The sequence below is a fragment of the Accipiter gentilis genome, chromosome 22, assembly GCF_929443795.1.
Source record: "Accipiter gentilis chromosome 22, bAccGen1.1, whole genome shotgun sequence".
NCBI lineage: Eukaryota > Metazoa > Chordata > Aves > Accipitriformes > Accipitridae > Astur > Astur gentilis.
This window is the reverse complement of record NC_064901.1, coordinates 263,418-280,821: the sequence shown is the minus strand read 5'-3', so window position 1 is coordinate 280,821 and position 17,404 is coordinate 263,418. Positions and strand designations below refer to the sequence as shown.

General features: G+C 42.6%; 1 protein-coding gene across 1 annotated transcript; it reads right to left on the bottom strand.

Moving 5' to 3' along the window:
• Nucleotides 1-12,429: 12,429 nt before the first annotated feature.
• LOC126049481 (deoxyuridine 5'-triphosphate nucleotidohydrolase-like) lies at nucleotides 12,430-16,407 on the bottom strand. The gene is made up of 2 exons (XM_049825952.1): nucleotides 15,802-16,407; nucleotides 12,430-14,243 (listed from the first exon to the last, which is right to left on the bottom strand). The coding sequence occupies exons 1-2, from the start codon at nucleotides 16,387-16,389 to the stop codon at nucleotides 14,085-14,087; spliced, it is 747 nt and encodes a 248-aa protein (XP_049681909.1). The 5' UTR covers nucleotides 16,390-16,407; the 3' UTR covers nucleotides 12,430-14,084.
• Nucleotides 16,408-17,404: the final 997 nt, after the last annotated feature.

Genomic DNA, 17,404 nt, shown 5'->3' with positions numbered 1-17,404 from the left:
AACAGCCTACAAGATTAAATATCATTCACCATTTGAATAACTTGATGAGTCCTTACAACGCCAAGATGCAAGATTAATTTACAGTGGATTTCCAGGCAACTACTTGCTTTCTTGCTTTTCGGTAAGCTGCGTGGGCCTTCCTCTTTACCTGTTGGCATGCCAGGCCTGCACAAATGTATTACCTGGTGTATTCATCCCTGGCTGCTTGGAGTAATGCCACACAGGGAAGAGTGCTTGCCTTTGAAGATTGACTGTATTTCCTGTCTCTGACTCCTTGGTCCAAAAAAACAAAGCAACATAACTACTTTAGGAAGATTTATGACTTCTTGTGGCACCTAGCAGTCAGTTTGCACTCAATCTATCTGCTAGGTGCAGACTTAATTTGAGAGAGTAGTAAAGTCTTATTTTCTAGTTCCTGGACATGAAAAGCTGCACAAGGCCTATAAAGGTGCTTAGTGAGATTTCAGTTAAGGTGAATAACTCTCTATCAACCAGAGACAAAGAATTGTTTGATAAAAAGTGGTTAACCAGCCCCCAAAAAGACTTTTTATGGCAGAGTGTATTGAAGACATCTGCTAAGCGGGACACTGCCAGCCCCTGGGCCATATGCTTCATGTCCCTGGCATATGCACAGCTAAGCACAACAGCACCAAACATATTGGGAGAGGTATGGATGCCTCTCCTCCATCTCCTCCCACTCCTCAGAGAAACAGAGTGGAACAAACTTTTGCTGCATAAAAAGCTGTAGTAGAAATTCACCAACTCTTAGGCAAGGATCTAATAAAGAGAGAGCGTCAGAACACCTCTGTGCCTGTCCAGCTCTGCTGGTCACTGACACCCTTTTTAATGAACTACAGCTCAGAATCTAGCTTTGGTTTCTGTTTGTGTTGGAAAGGGTTAGGGTTGCAGACTTTTCTGTCTCTTAACTCCCTGTATGCCACTTCAAAACCAGGAAATGGAGTGTGTGTGTCAGGGATGTTGGTATCTAAGATGAAGTATTTTCTGATTGTCTTAAAAGTGGTTTCTTTTGGCCATGATTCTTACAGGCAGCAGTTCTATTTTTACATTGTAAAACAATTGAGCAACTTCTAGGTTTATGTATTTGCCTGTATCTTATAAAAATAATAAAAAGTAATTCCCAACACTCAAAGCATGAGTCAAGTGAAAAACATTGAAGTACCATTTCTCTAAATTTTGCTTGCAGTTTGATTTGATTTTTTTCAATGCAGTGTGTTTTCTTCATGCACGTTGTTGCTTAGACAATCTTATAGTATCTTTTTTTTTCCCTGTGCTTTCAGGATAAAGCTGACATGAGTACATTTTTGGCTAACTTAATTTATACTTTTTCCCTGTGTTAAAGAAAGCCATGGGGGGAAAAAGTGAATGCCAAAAGCTATTAGGATTAAAAGTAGTAAGACAGCATTTTAAAGGTATATTAGGAAAAATATCCGTCCAGCTGATTGATGTAAATTCGGTCAATTGAGTTATCTGTTGCTAAACTGAAAGTAAAATCATAAATAGTGATGCAGAACAGATAGAAATATTCAGCAGCTGTTTTTGCTCTGTTTTTTTAACTCTTCTATAATATTATGGATACTAAAAATTTATTCATTATAGTCAAGGTGGAATGTGGGGAACACCAGCTAAAAGTAAGTATTTTATGACCAGCAGTTCTGGAATCCTAATAAATAAATCAATCTAGCATTTGAGCCATTAAGTCAATATTAAAGAGTGTTGGAGAACAGGGAAGCTCTGTAACTGCGCAGGAGTGCCATCATAATACCAAAATTTAAAAGTGTTGTAAGGCACTATCCAACACTCAAGAGAATAGCTGCTTTTGCATAAGTCTTGGCAACAGAGCAGAACAGTTTGGATGCCATCAACAAAAGGTTAGAGACGAAGAGCATATTATTGTCAGTCAATGGAAATGGAAATGTGTCCTGTCAAACAAAACTGTCGTCACTTGACAAGATCACAGATCTGGCTGATAAAAAGAGCAGAATGAATATAGTGTACTTAAATTTCTCAAAGGCATTTGTCTTATCACTCTAACATCTTGATTGTGGGGGTAACCAATGAAACTTGGCTCTAAGAGGCTATATATTAGATAAATTAAAATCTGGTTTTGTGGCAGATCTAAAAAAGTTGCTGTTGGGAAGAAAGCAGGGTGTCTGTTTCTGACAAGGTCCTTCAGGAATCTGTTTGCTTTTATATTATTCAGCACTTTAGCAGTGTTCTGAAATATTATTTAAATTATTTACTGTCAAGTAATATCATGATTATACTATTGCATTATTACAGAGTAGTCTGAATTATCTAAATTGTCACAGTTGAACATTTTCTACAGATAAATACAACATAGTATGCATAGGAGTAGAGAATACTGGCTATACCTAAACAAACTTTCCAAGAAACTCCTGAAAAAGAATAACTTAGAGCAGAAATTATTAAATTTAATAATTATCTAGATACTGTTTTTACTGAAGTGATGTGCGAAAAGTTTCTGCTATGAACACTGAGACTCTAAAAAGGGGAATAGCAGGTAAACATACAGATGTAGCCTTACCTCTGCCTGCAACACTGGTAAGATTACTACATTCCAATGTCCAGCTTTGGGCTTTCTACACCAAGACAGATGTGGTAACATTGGAGAAACTCCAGAGAAGGGCATAAAAATTATCCTTATCTGGAAATGAATTTGAATAAATTGACGTATTCCACCTCTCTCTCATGAGTTTGAAAGTTGACTTAATATATACAGATGACTTTAGATGAAAACAAGATGCCCTAGCAGGAGGAGTTTTCAGTCTTCTTTGCAATAACACAATGAAACAGGCAAGTTTACTCTAAAAAAGATACAATATTTAAGTGAAGATAGTTTCAGAAAGTTCACTAGAGAATGTGGTGGACTTGCCCTCATTTCTGAAGTTTTAACATTTTAAGGTTATCTTTTTAAAGAGCATACTTAAATATAATTCCTAGAAAGCTATGTTAAAATGGAAGGAAATCATGCTAAATGAACCCTGCAGACATTAAAACCTATGAAGACCTAGGGAAGCATGCTGGTTTGATTGAGTTTGTGGTGAAGACTTTGTCTAGTGGCAGCATCCTAAATATCTCAAAGGAAGAGTGTGAAGCAGAACATAAATCCACATTTTGGAGGGAGGAAGATGAAACTGAAGTAACAAGGAGGGAGGTATTAGTGAACTATGAGGAAAAAAACAACCCAAACCGATTAAACTGGCTGGAAAAAAGGCTAAGAAGAAAAGAGAAGATGTTAGAGAATGAACCAGTCCAAACAAATGCCCCAGTCTTAGCATGTATGTATTTTCATGCCTGTTAGTTACACCTTACTTATTAGTTACACCTAGCACTCTTTTTTATGGGGAAGAATAAAATGCTTCATGTGGGAGCAAGACCTCACTTTGATTGCCACATATGATCTGTTGGTCATTGCAATTACTTCCCTTTTAATTTGGTGCACATGGGCCAAAGGAAATCCTTTTTTGCAGCAGATCATAAGAATTCAAGGCTCACTGTTTTAACCCTTTCCATTCCTGCGCTACAGAACATAGCTTTTGGAGATTTATGATTTTCTGAATGCTGTTTTTACTGTAGGACTCTTTATCTGAGAGCTAGCTTGATGCAAAGACTTTGCACTGTAGTCACAGCAATAGATGTATTTCTCCTCAATTGTTCATTTTACTACTGAAGTGAGAAGGATGTAAGGTGTAAAAGATTGAGCAAAAGTTTTGCAGTCCAAGGCAACTCCCTAGATACCACCCCTAGCTCTCTCTCTCTCTCTCTCTCCCCCTCCCTCCTTTTTTTAAAGATTGTTTATAAGCTCTGGTGGCCACAACATTAAAAAAAAATAATAAAAAAAATTATTTGTGTCTTGGGAACTTCACAGCTAATTAAAACTATGCTTAGTCAGCAGAGCAAATCACACTGGTGACTACAAGAAACCTTGAGATGGAAGTGTGTTTACTGGCATATGCGCACTTCTCTGTGCGTGCACACAATTTTTAAAAGATGTGAAAGAAGATGTTCTGTATCAGTGGGGGGGGAAGGGTGCAACCAGACACTCCTTGAAGAAAGGTTTGTCAGTTTGTATATTTCATTTACCCATGAGTAGCTATTCCTTACACTTACTTTTTTTCTAACAAGTCTTTGTAACAGTGAAGTTGAAAGACAAGCTAAAAATTGCATTCATATGCATGAAAGTCTTTTGAAGTAGAGATTTTTTTTCGAAGTTAAACCATGAAGACTGTAATAGAGAAAGAAGAAAGCACATTTCTTCTACTGAACTCCCCTTGTCTACTAAGATTCTTTGTGCATTTGTTACCAGCTACCCACCGATGCCAGCTATTCTGGAGGGAATTGAAGTGTGCCAGACTTTCCCTCTAATTTGAACATGTGGAACATCCTCATGTTTCAGCAAAGGCATGTCTGATAGGAAAAACAGTGCTTCTCAGGGAAAAGACTAAAAGAGGAGATGGCTGCTATGCCTCAGTCTTTCACCAAAAATATTTTCTGATAGGTGGAAGGCAATGCCATAATCGTCCTCTGGAGAAAACACCTGCTGCTGAAAGCATCTGCATAAGTTCTTTTGTGGGTCTTTACCTGAGGAGTTGTCTAGGCATATGGCCTAACTGCCATATCAGGAGCTGTTGCAACCATTTTCCTTTGCAGGTAGTTTTTGGCTTGGTTTGCGTCTGCACACAAGATCACAGAATCTTAGAAAAGTTGGTTGGAAGGGGCCTCTGAGCTTAATCTCACCCAACACCCCATTGGGAGTAGGATTGTTGGTACCGATAGACCAGGTCAGTTGTGGTTTTGTCTAGATGCAGTTTGGGGATTCCACCCTCTTTTAGGATTACCTCTTCCAATGCTATAGTACCCTCCTTGTGAAGAAACTTTTCCTCATGTTCACTGTGAACTTCCCAAGCTACTAAAAGTTGTGGCTTTTGTTCCTTGCTAAGTTTCTGAACTTAATAAAATGTGCTACTTGCTGTCTTTTCTGCAGCAAGGGAACAAAAATTTCCTTCCAGTGCACTGGCAGGGTTTCACCTTCCAAGATGACTCTTTAAGAACATTAATGGGCAGTGTAAATCTCTGTGGTCCATTCCTTTTGTTGGCAAGTCTTCTGGGAATGACAACAATGTGGCCACTTTTCAGTGTTAAACAATTCTATAATATCTGTGGGCATCAATTTGACAGGAGATTACTATTAAAAGAAATGGCTGTAATACTCTTGCCATAATCATAGCCATTGTGCCTGCACTGTTAATTTAGCTCACTTTGTGTTAGTCATTCACTGAACTGGTTAAGGTAACTTCAGACACTTAATTGGTGTGGTGTTATTAAACAGTTGCATACTAACGTGTTCAGATGACTTGTAAGCCTCATGTAATCAGAGGCCAGTTGAGCCATCAAAGCGAGTTAAAAGGAAAAGACAATTCTGTCTTGCCGGCTTTAGCTATTTTATATTAAAGTAAATGAAACATGTTTTAATCATGGTGGGTTGGTACTAGATTATCAGCTCTGGTACTGATACCCTTTGTTTTGGCCACAATGTAAAATGATTCCAAGTATGTTTCTAATGTGCTTTTTCAATTTTTCTTTTTTTTTGGGGGTGGGGGGGTGGGGGGGATGTTGTTTAGCCCTAAAATCCAGTTACATCCAAGATGACTGAAGGTGCAAAGAGATAGCTTATGTAGTATTTCCAAGCCTAGATGTTCAAGAGTAGTGTTTCTGGTCTGGGGAGAACATAAGGCTGATTTAAAAAGAAACACAGGATTTTTAAAAATTTCTTTTAAATTTTTGTTTAGTTCCAGTTGCAATTTTTTATTTACTTTATGATACTTTCTGAGCATAAGCACTTGATCTTCATTTGTGAAATACCACATTCTTGGTGGAGTTCAGTGACGAGCGTGAATGATGGGTGATGGAAAAGCTGAGCAGAAGGAGTAGAAGTGTTTCTATGTGACACATCACAGGAGTTCTGTGTGTTAGGTTGGGGTAGGGCTAACAGTATTCCAGCTTGCTTTGTACAATGGAAGCCTTGACTTATTGTGCTTATTAATGAAAAGGGAAGAATGCGAAATGCTCAGCCTCCTTCTTCAATATCACTAAGTAATAAGCAGAATTGCTGTATGACAGATGTAAACCAAGCTAGCATTTATCTTTGGGTTGCACGCTCTTGTCAAATCAGACTAATTTCCTTCAGAAATCTCATGCTGCTAGAGTTTTGTTCATCATACCACACCTTTGTCTTAATTTTAATACTATGCTAAGACAAATCAGGCTAATATTACATTATCAGTCAGATGTATCGGCTGTATGTGTCAGCCCATGCTTGTCTGTATGCAATGCATAACAGAACTAACGGACTGCACCATCCTTCTCCTGATAAATCCATTTCCAGGGCAAGTAGTGCCTGTGCATTTTGCATACCTTTCAAATAGCTGCTAGTCTTATACAGTACTTGGGCTTTTCCCTTTTAGTCACTCATGAACTGCCTCCCCAGTTTATTTCAGTGCGGTGCTGGCAGGGAGAAGGGGATGAATTGCCACCTTATTTTTCCATTTGACGTGCAAGAAATCTTGACCATTTCAGATGTTAAATATTCCATGGCACTTTTCCAGGGAGTGTTTTGTAGCCCAGGTGTTTTCTCCAAATGTCTTGTAAAACTTCCCTTGTGATTACAAATTAATATAGCATTTTTTGTCATACTGAAATGTAATTTAATACTGTCTCTTGCAGTTGTGCTCAGAGATGGCTGAATTTCGATATTAAGTGAACTGCACAGTGGTGCTTATATAACTTATAAAACATGCTGACATCTCTAGGGAAAGAGAATCATTAAACATAGGGACTACTGCTGCTATTACTGTTGTTACTAAAAGTAATAATTACCTTTTTCTTTCTGGAAATTCTATATAATTTTTCCTATGGGAGCTCTCCCTGTCTTGGGGCTTTTTGAGTGGTCTTTAAACTTTAATCTGCAGCCTTAGAAAACCTTTTATGTACAGGCTGAGACAGATTTTGTTACTAAAGCAAGACCTCTTGCTGATGGAGCTGTATGTTTAATTCTTGGCAGAGCTAGGGAAGCGCTTGGCTTGGTTTGCTTGCTGTTCATCTTTTTCATGTAGCCTTATGGGAGTTCTTGATAATTCTCCATTGCAGCTCAAAGGAAAGAGAAGCACAGTGTATTTCAAGAACACTGCAAAGAAATTATTCTATTTGGTTTAAAAAGCTTGGTTTGAGATGCTTTTTTAGACATGTGAACATCATGCATTTCCTTTTAGCAGCGGGACTAATAAGGTGATAATATAGTTGGACATTCAGTGTGAGGCATGTCTACACCATTATAAATGCATTTTGTAAGAAATCACTTCACTTTGTTAGCATTTGGCTTGTGAAGAGAGGCTGTCAAAATGAAGGAAACCTTGTATCAACAACTGTAGCACCAACTTATCTTTGTTTTTTTGCATTTACGTGTTACAGTTTTTGATTACTTTTGAATATACCCTTACTGGGAGACTGGCTGCCTGTTTGTAACAGGAAGTGAATATGGCAGAAAACTAATTTCACTGTGGTTCTTTGACAGTTTGAAACTAGCAAAGCTCCACTGTAACGTAAGTGGATTTATGTTAACTTACATCTGCCAAGGATTTGCTCACTACTTCTGTTTCTTTCAGTTTGGTGTGTTCTTCTGTGCCCTATGCTTTATAGTCTTGCACATGATTCTTTAAATCATTGCAGTCTGTGTCAAACACTGGACATCTAAATGTGGATGTTTATCTTAGACTAGTTTCCCCAGGCTCCCTAGTGATAGAAATGGTTTTTTTCAGGAGTGTCGTGGTTTCAGCCCGGCCGGTAACAAAGGACCACGCAGCCACTCGCTCACTCCTCTGCTCCCCTCTGTGGGATGGGGAGGAGACAGAGGAGAGAAAAAGAAAAAGAAACTGGAACCTCGAGGGTTGAGATAAAGGCAGTTTACTGGGACAAACACAAAGAGATTACAACAACAACAATGGCACTAATGAAAAAGTATACAAAAAGAGTGATGCACAGTGCAAGTGCTCACCACCCAGGACCCGCCGCTCCGCCGCTTCCCCCACCAAAAACCGAGACCACCCCCCCGGCCCGTTCCCCATTTATATACTGAGCATGATGGCATATGGTATGGAATAGCTCCTTGGCTAGTTCAGGTCAGCTGCCCCGGCTATGCCCCCACCTCCCAGGTTCCTGTAAAAATTAACTCTATCCCAGCTGAACCCAGGACATTATCCACCCCTTATTGTATACCATCTACATCATGCCCAGCTCTTACATTTTTTTTCCAATCAACCATTACTACTTTCCTTGTCTTATATATATAAGTATATGGACTCCGCCCCGCCCCTACCTCGCACACATACACACATGGTGTTCCTTTAGCCTATGGGCTATCCCTCTAATGTGTCCATCGATTTTGGGGCTCTGTCTGTTGTAACAGTTCTTCAGGATAAGAGAGAGATGGTGTGAGATGTTGGGTTGTTGTACGCTGCCTCTGGAACTTGTGGCTAGTACATTTGGTGCAACTCATGCCCTTGGTCTGCAGGTCGAAGATGTTGATCTTGAGGAACTTGCTGGGTGCCAGTTCAAGTTCTATCGCTGTTGTACTTGGCTCAGTTTCAAAAGTCCATCCTGTAGTCATTTGGATAATTCTCACAATAATACCCTTGATATGGCATATAGACACTATAGATACAATGACATGCATTGGCAGGTTATTTAGCAGTTAAATATCATACAGCCCAATTCACTGGCTATTCTCTCCCAAAATCAAATCTCCCTGAGGTACACATAGAACCTCCCCATCCTTCTGCATCACCCACCAGGTGTACCCAGGTCCTTGAGCAAAAACAACCCCTTGAATGGGTTTGCCTCTGCTTGAGGGAGGACTAACCCAGACTGTCTTTCCTAACATACTCCTCATGCGCACTACAGAGACTTTATCCCCTTCTACAGTATGTGGAACTCTTGGTTGGGCGGGGCCAGCCCGATTGGCGGATCCTCTAGTATTAACTAACCAGGTGGCTTTTGTTAAATGTGTATCCCAATGCTTGAAAGTTCCACCCCCCCATCGCTCTCAATGTAGTTTTCAGCCGTCCATTGTATCGTTCAATTTTTCCGGAGGCCGGTGCGTGATAAGGGATGTGATACACCCACTCAATGCCATGTTCTTTGGCCCAGGTGTCTACGAGGTTGTTTTGGAAGTGAGTCCCGTTGTCCGACTCGATTCTTTCTGGGGTGCCGTGTTGCCATAAAATTTTCTCTTCAAGGCCCAGGATAGTGTTCTGGGCAGTAGCATGGGACACAGGGTATGTTTCCAGCCATCCAGTGGTTGCTTCCACCATTGTAAGCACATGGCACTTGCCTTGGCGTGTTCGTGGGAGTGTGATATAGCCAATCTGCCAGGCCTCCCACTGTTTATATTTCAGCCATCGCCCTCCATGCGACAGGGGTTTTTGCCGCTTGGCTTGCTTAATTGCAGCACATGTTTCACATTCATGGATGACCTGTGCGGTAGTGTCCATGGTCAAGTCCACACCTCGATCTCGAGCCCATCTATATGTTGCATCTCTTCCCTGATGGCCTGAGGTATCGTGGGCCCACCGAGCCATAAATAGCTCACCCCTACGTTGCCAGTTCAGGTCCACCTGAGACACTTCAATCTTGGTGGCCTGATCCGCCTGCTGGTTGTTTTGATGTTCTTCAGTGGCTCGACTCTTGGGTACATGAGCATCTACGTGACGTACTTTTACCACTAGCTTCTCTATCCGAACAGCGATATCTTGCCACAGTGCGGCAGCCCAGATGGGTTTACGTCTGCGCTGCCAATTGCCCTTCTTCCATTGCTGTAGCCACACCCATAGGGCATTTGCCACCATCCATGAGTCAGTATAGAGATAGAGCACTGGCCACTTTTCTCTTTCAGCAATGTCTAATGCTAGCTGGACGGCTTTCACCTCTGCAAACTGACTCGATTCACCTTCTCCTTCAGCAGTTTCTGCGACTAGTCGTGTAGGACTCCATACAGCAGCCTTCCACCTTCGATGTTTTCCCACAATGCGACAGGACCCATCAGTGAACAGGGCATATTGCCTCTCATTTTCTGGCAGTTTATTATACAGCGGGGCTTCTTCAGCCTGTGTCACCTCTTTCTCTGGCGACATTCCAAAATCTTTGCCTTCTGGGCAGTCCATGATCACTTCTAACATTCCTGGGCGACTGGGGTTTCCTATGCAAGCTCGCTGTGTGATTAGTACGATCCACTTACTCCACGTGGTGTCAGTCGCGTGATGCGTAGAGGAAACTTTCCCTTTGAACATCCAGCCCAGCACTGGCAGTCAGGGTGCTAAGAAGAGCTGTGTTTCAGTACCAACCACTTCTGAGGCGGCTCGAACTCCTTCATATGCTGCCAAGATCTCTTTTTCAGTTGGAGTATAGCGAGACTCAGATCCTCGATATCCCCGACTCCAAAACCCCAGAGGTCGGCCACGGGTCTCCCCAGGTGCTTTCTGCCAAAGGCTCCAGGTAGGGCCATTCTCCCCAGCTGCAGTGTAGAGCATATTTTTAATATCTTGTCCTGTCCGGACTGGCCCAAGAGCTACTGCGTGAACAATCTCCTGCTTAATCTGTTCAAAGGCTTGTCGTTGCTCAGGCCCCCATTTAAAATCGTTCTTCTTCCGAGTAACTTGGTAGAGAGGGCTTACAATTTGACTGTAATTTGGAATATGCATTCTCCAAAAACCCACAACACCTAAGAAAGCCTGTGTTTCCTTTTTATAGCTGCTCTTTTGTTGATGACGTCCACAGGGATCTGACGACGCCCATCTTGCCATTTTACTCCTAAGAACTGGATCTCCTGCGCAGGTCCCTTGACCTTACTTTCTTTTATGGCAAAACTAGCCTTCAAAAGGATTTGGATTATTTTCTTCCCTTTCTCAAAAACTTCTTCTGCCGTGTTGCCCCATACGATGATGTCATCAATATATTGCAGGTGCTCTGGAGCTTCACCTTTTTCTAGTGCAGCCTGGATCAGTCCATGACAAATGGTGGGGCTGTGTTTCCACCCCTGGGGCAGTCGATTCCAGGTGTACTGGACGCCCCTCCAAGTGAAAGCAAACTGAGGCCTGCACTCCACTGCCAAAGGAATGGAGAAAAATGCATTAGCAATGTCAATTGTGGCATACCACTTAGCTGCCTTTGATTCCAGTTCATATTGAAGCTCTAACATATCTGGCACAGCAGCGCTCAGCGGTGGCGTGACTTCATTCAGCCCACGATAATCTACTGTTAGTCACCATTCCCCATTAGATTTCTGCACGGGCCATATGGGACTATTAAAGGGTGAGTGAGTCTTGGTGATCACTCCTTGGCTCTCCAATTGGCAAATCAGCTTATGGATGGGGATCAGGGAGTCACGGTTGGTGCGATATTGTCACCAGTGCACCGTCGTGGTAGCAATTGGCACTTGTTGTTCTTCAACCTTCAGCAACCCCACAACCGAAGGGTCTTGGGAGAGACCCGGCAGGGTAGACAGCTGTTCAATCTCCTCCATCTCCAATGCAGCTACACCAAAGGCCCACCAGTACCCCTTTGGGTCCTTGAAATACCCCCTCCTGTTGGAGCGGCGGAGGAATGCACATAAGTCGACCCAATATGAGTGATAGAAGTGATTCAACTTTATTTGCACGGATAGCTCATATTTATACAGTTTGTGATAATTATGCCTACTAGTCCTAATACGATTGGTACATTGCTAATGTTTATTCATTACTAAAACACACCCACTTGTGGTTGGCAGCTACGCGTGTTCAGTAACTTTCTCATGAGAACTTCTTCAAAAGTTACTTGTGAAGTTATGCCAAGGTCACACCGTCCCTGTCTTTCTCCTGATAACAGCGAGACCAGCTGTTGTTTTTCTCCCAATATCAGTAAAGCCAGCTATTTTCGGCCAAGGCCTAGTCTTGCTGCTCAAACTGACGTTCTTTCACACAGAACTCTGCTCGCACAACTTTTCCACAGGCCCATGTCCTTTTTCAGCAAGCCACTTCCCAACAATTCCCCCTTTTTCTTTTTGTGCGAGTAGAGCTTGGTGTGTCAGCTTTGAGACTCCTCTCATCATGTACCCATACGCAATTTTAACTATTACACAGATTAATATCAATATACCCAACCATCGTAAGGCTTCCTTAATCAATGACATTAGCCGTGGTGTTATCCCACCAAATATTGACTCTAACACCCCATCAAACCAACTAGTTTCTTGCTGGATCTTTGTGTATGTTTCTTCAGCCAATTTATCTGTTTGTGAATAGATTGAGGTAGAATTTTAACACCTGCTGTATTGCCCTTTGCAAAGATCTGTGAACACAATTAATTAAACACAGTAAAAACAACATTATACCTAATAAAATACATAAGCACACAAAAAGAGATTTGATTAATAGCTTTAGCTAGTGACACCCAAACATTCTTACTGTCCCATGGCGTTAACCGATGTGGATCAATCACCGGTGTCACTGTCATGCTGCTTACTACAGTCAGTGTGTTCCATATCAATCTCAGCATAAGGTTTCAAATTTATGGGTAAATCAGGAACGTATCTGCCAGACATGGAGGATGTGATTTTTTGTCCAATTGCTGTCAAGGCTTGCCGTCCCAGTGCACTTAGTTGTCTTGTAGAAGTTAAGCTATCGCTGCCCCTCAATAAATCCAGCAGTGGCTGTAAGTCTGTATTTGTAATACCACAACAAGGTCGAATCCACTGTAGGTCTCTGTTTAAATCTTTCTCCTTCTTTTTGTTTTTGAGCAATCCAGGCTTACTTAATAACTTGGGATGCCATTTTCCTTAATAAGCTGAACAAGGTAAAACTATTACAATAGCTACAATCACAGTAACTACAATAATGCCCATAATTCTTTGAGCCAACCTGTTACCCCTAATGACCCAGACCATGAGGACTATGAGGAAAATGAACCATCCATACATTCTTGTGCCATCTTGCTCCACGAACTCAGCCCAGCAATCGGTAGGTGCCAGCTTTCCGTGGGCGTCCCCACAGAGGCAACGACGGCCTCACTGTACACCAGCCCGATGCTCTTCGGAAAATCCCGGTATTTATACATTTGCAGAGGAACGGGTTTTAGCACACGTGGCCAGCGGGTGCCAAAAGTCCGCCTCGGTTGCAATGTATGACGCATGTGCTCGCTGGCCAGGCGCGCTGCACGAGTCATAGCCATCTTGTCTATTGGTTCGTGGGCTTTACGATACAGTTGCGATGCGCAGAGAATCTTGACCTGTTATGTTAGCCAAGGTGACCTATACATTAGTTTTTGGCTGAGGTGGTATTCATATTGCCACATCATCCATGATGCTCCAGATGATGATGGTCGTGCAAATCGAACAGGAGTCCGTCGTGGGCCTGTATCTGTGGAAACACAATCAAACTCATTCCCAGGTTATTAATGGAAATAGACCTTACCCCTAATTTTGGCTTTAACTAACTTTTACATTTACCCCACACTGTCTTCCCGTAATCACACTATGTTTAATCAAATTATGCTTAACACACTTTTTACCTAAAGCAAGTTCTATATACAATAAGGCACGCTGTTCTAAAAACCTCTCTGAAGGACTCAGTGTCCGCTAGTAATACTCTATTAGTTAGAATCTGTCGGATCAGTGGCTTCAGCACCCGCCGGTGCCGTGCCAGTCGCCATTGGGACAATTCTGGGTCCAGCATCAGTGCGAAGCCATGGCTTGACCCACTTAGCCGGGATCTCCCAGTAAGTTTTACTTCTGCTGATCCGCACCATTTCCCGGATTCTGGGTCCTTATACATTACCATGATTCCTGTACTTTGTTGCGTCCTTTCTGCCTGTAAAAGAACATGATGCACTACCATTGGTGGGTCTTTGTGATCACCTGTCAATCTAAGGTAATTTAGCACAAATAAGTCTTTGGCCAATCGTTCCTCTGGGAGTAAGCCCTGGGTTCCCCCTTTTTGTTTTTGCAGCATGTTCTTTTAGGGTTTGGTTGGCCCATTCGATAATAGCCTGTCCTGTGGGAAGATGTGGAATACCGGTACCATGATGAATTCCCCACAAATTACAAAATCGAGCAAATCGTGTAGAACCGTAGGCTGGGCCGTTGTCCGTCTTAATTTCTTTAGGCACACCCAGTACTGCAAAAGAAGCGTGAAGATGTCATTCAATATGTAAGGCCTTTTATCCAGTTCGTGCCGTGGCCCACATGGCAGCAGGATAGGTATCAATACACACGTGCACAGAACGCTTTGCACCAAACCACGTGACATGGGTGACATCCATTTGCCACAACTGCAATGGCAAAAGACCTCATCGGTTAACCCCACGGCCCAAGCCCAGCCCTTCCTTTTGACAATCAGGGCATGCTTTAACGATACCTTGGGCATCAGTAAGTGGTAAGTCAAATTGCTTTGTTAACATCCTAGCGGGTTGGTGCAAGAACGCATATGATTGCCGTGCTTTGTTGAAAACGATTCCCTGGAGGAGGCTCCCGTGGCGCTGCAACCAATTGGTCAACTCTGTCATTTCCCGTTTCTCATCTGCACAGTGTTCTCATACCCAAGAGTTCTACCAGAGGGGTCATATTGCCCTTAGTGATACCGCAAAGATTCCGCACCCACTGGATATCTCCCACAAGCTTCTGGACATCATGTAACATTGAAATTTCTCATGTTATTTGAACCTTCTGAGGTTTAACATTGCTAGCATTTATGTGCCACCCCAAATACTTCCAAGGTGCTGCCTTTTGCACCTTTTCAGGAGTGATTATTACTCCGCGATGGCTTAAGATGTCCTGCAATTGAGTTAAAATCTCATCCTGTGGCAAGTTACTGAGGTAACTGCTTTCTTACAGGCTCTGATGCCCAGGCCACATACACCTGACGCATCGTGGGGGAATTGCGCATTCATTGCGGTAACACGACCCAATGGTATCTCTTATAGGGTTCTGCCTTGTTAATCGATGGTACCGAAAAGGCGAACTGTTCAGCGCCATCTGGGTGCAATCTTTTAGATTTATAATTAACAAATCCCATTCTTCTGGAAGCATAACTGGAGATGGCAAACCTGGCTGCAGGGCTCCCATACTGTGCATCACCACATTCACAGCTCTGAGATCATGTAACAGTCTCCGCTTCCCACTTTTCTTGGGAACGGTAAATATTGATGTATTCCATGGACTAGTAGAAGTAACAACTTGTCCCGCTCTCAACTGGTCCTCAACTAACCCTTGTATTTTTAGTAGCCTTTCAGAATTTAGCAGCTACTGATCAATCCAAACAGGTTCATCTGTTTTCCAGTTAATTTTCAGAATCGGCTACCCCTCAGTGACCGCTCCTAAAAAGGATGCGTCACTAACATTGCCTTCATTTGGCTCAATAAATCACGGCCTACGAGGCCAAACAATTCAGTTGGGGTAGTCATGACATACGGACACGTCGTAATGTGTTCACCATCGGGAAACACAAATGTAATCGGTAGCTGACTTACTAAGGTGGCTTGTGTGCCCCCTATCCCAGCAATACCAAAATTCGGATTGATCGATGGCCATGATGGAGGCCAAATGCATCATAAAATAATCGTAACATCAGCTTCTGTATTGATTGTCATTGGTTTCTTGACGACAACTCCATTGGGCCCTTCCAATTGCACTACCTTTTCTGGTTTACCTCTTGTTGTGTCCATGGCAAAGTATACCTGCGGTTTCCCTGTGGAGCCGAATCCACCATCTCCACGTTGTACTTCACCCGGGTTCGGAACACACGACCTGAATGGAACTAATTGTGCTATTCTGGTACCTTTAGGAATAGAAACAGGAGGGATTAAAACATGAATCATAATTTTCACAGTCCCACAATAATCTGCATCAATAAGCCCTGGGAGCACCAGAATTCCTTCTAGAGCTGTTGAAGATTGCCCCATTAAAAATGCACTAAGTCCAAACCCCAATGGTCCCTTTATGTTGACTGCGGTTTCCACATCCACTCTGGAGCTTCCTGCAGTGGCGGATCTGGTGGTTGCGAGGCTGCCTGAGGGCTGGCAGCTCAAGCCCCTTGCATTCGTGTCGCCGCGTGAGGGGCCTTCGCAGTCGGTGTAAAGTTTCCCTTCTTCCTGTATTCTTGGTGGTATGGTTCTCTTTCTTACACTTGTTGCAGCACTTACTGTTAACGGTACCTGTACATTTGCTCCTAATGCGTCCACGTTTGCCACAGTTAGAACACTTGACCAAGGGTGTCTTACTGGCCTTGTGTTTCTTTGTAGCTCCTTGGAGAGCTGTGGCAGCATAGGCTACTTTCTGTGAGTCCACTGATCGATCCGTGTATTCTATCATATCAACGATGTCTGCATTTTTCGGCAAATTACACAATGCTTTGCGTGTCTTTTCAGTAGCATTTTCAAAAGCGAGTATTTTGAACATGTTTTCTTTCATGCCCTCGTTCATGTCAGGGTGGTCATAAATTGTATTCTCCTGTTTCACCTGGGTAAAAGCATGGCTGTACATATTGTCTGGTACGGTAATAAAAGCTTGATATGCCAAGATCTGTGATAGATGATGAACCTCAGTGACACATTGTAACTGAGCGTTCCCTGATGCGAAGGGTCCGGTACCCATCGGCATCTGCGTGGTTACTCCCCATAGGGGATCTGTTTGTTGTCGTGATGTTGCTTGTTCCCTATCACAGAGCTTCTCCCACTGCCAGAAAAACACTAACATTCGGGCGGGTGTCAAAATCAACTGTGCTAGCTGTTTAATATCTTGAGGTATCAGCGTATCAGCAGAAAAAATGAATTGCAGTATTTGGTGAGTTAACGCAGATTTGATTCCGTACTGACTCACAGCATTCCTTAATTTCTCAATGACCTTCCAGTCAAACACCTCCCATTTTTTCTGTCCATTTGATGCAATAACTGGGAATGCTTAGAGCATAGTCCCTTCTATAATGGCATCTGTTATTACACCCCTCCAATGTCTCTGCCTTTCTTCTGCAGCGGCTATTACAGGCGGCTCCGCGTCTATCACGGGTGCGGTTGGTTTCCCTGTCTCTTTTCCCCATTTCCTTTAACAATTCTAACATTGTCTCTTTTTGTTCTATTATTAGAGTAGCCAAGTCCTTGTTTGCATTATTTGAATCAGGGTGTATGCTAGGTATAATTTGTTCATGTTGAACGGTGGTATCTGAGGGCTGGTTTTTCGTAGGCAGATTTTTACTCACTCCCTGATTCTGTAGGGTTTCCTTTAATCGTACGGTTAGGGAGGCTTGGGAACTGTCGGATGGCTGATTAATATCGGCAGTCCCAG

Coding starts and splice junctions, on each gene's coding strand:
- LOC126049481 (XM_049825952.1), bottom strand. CDS start 16,389: ATGCTGCCACAGCTCTCCAAGGAGCTACAAAGAAACACAAGGCCAGTA. Junction 14,244..15,801: donor GCTCCACAGGGAAACCGCAG/GTATACTTTGCC, acceptor CTTCTTTTGCAG/TACTGGGTGTGCCTAAAGAA.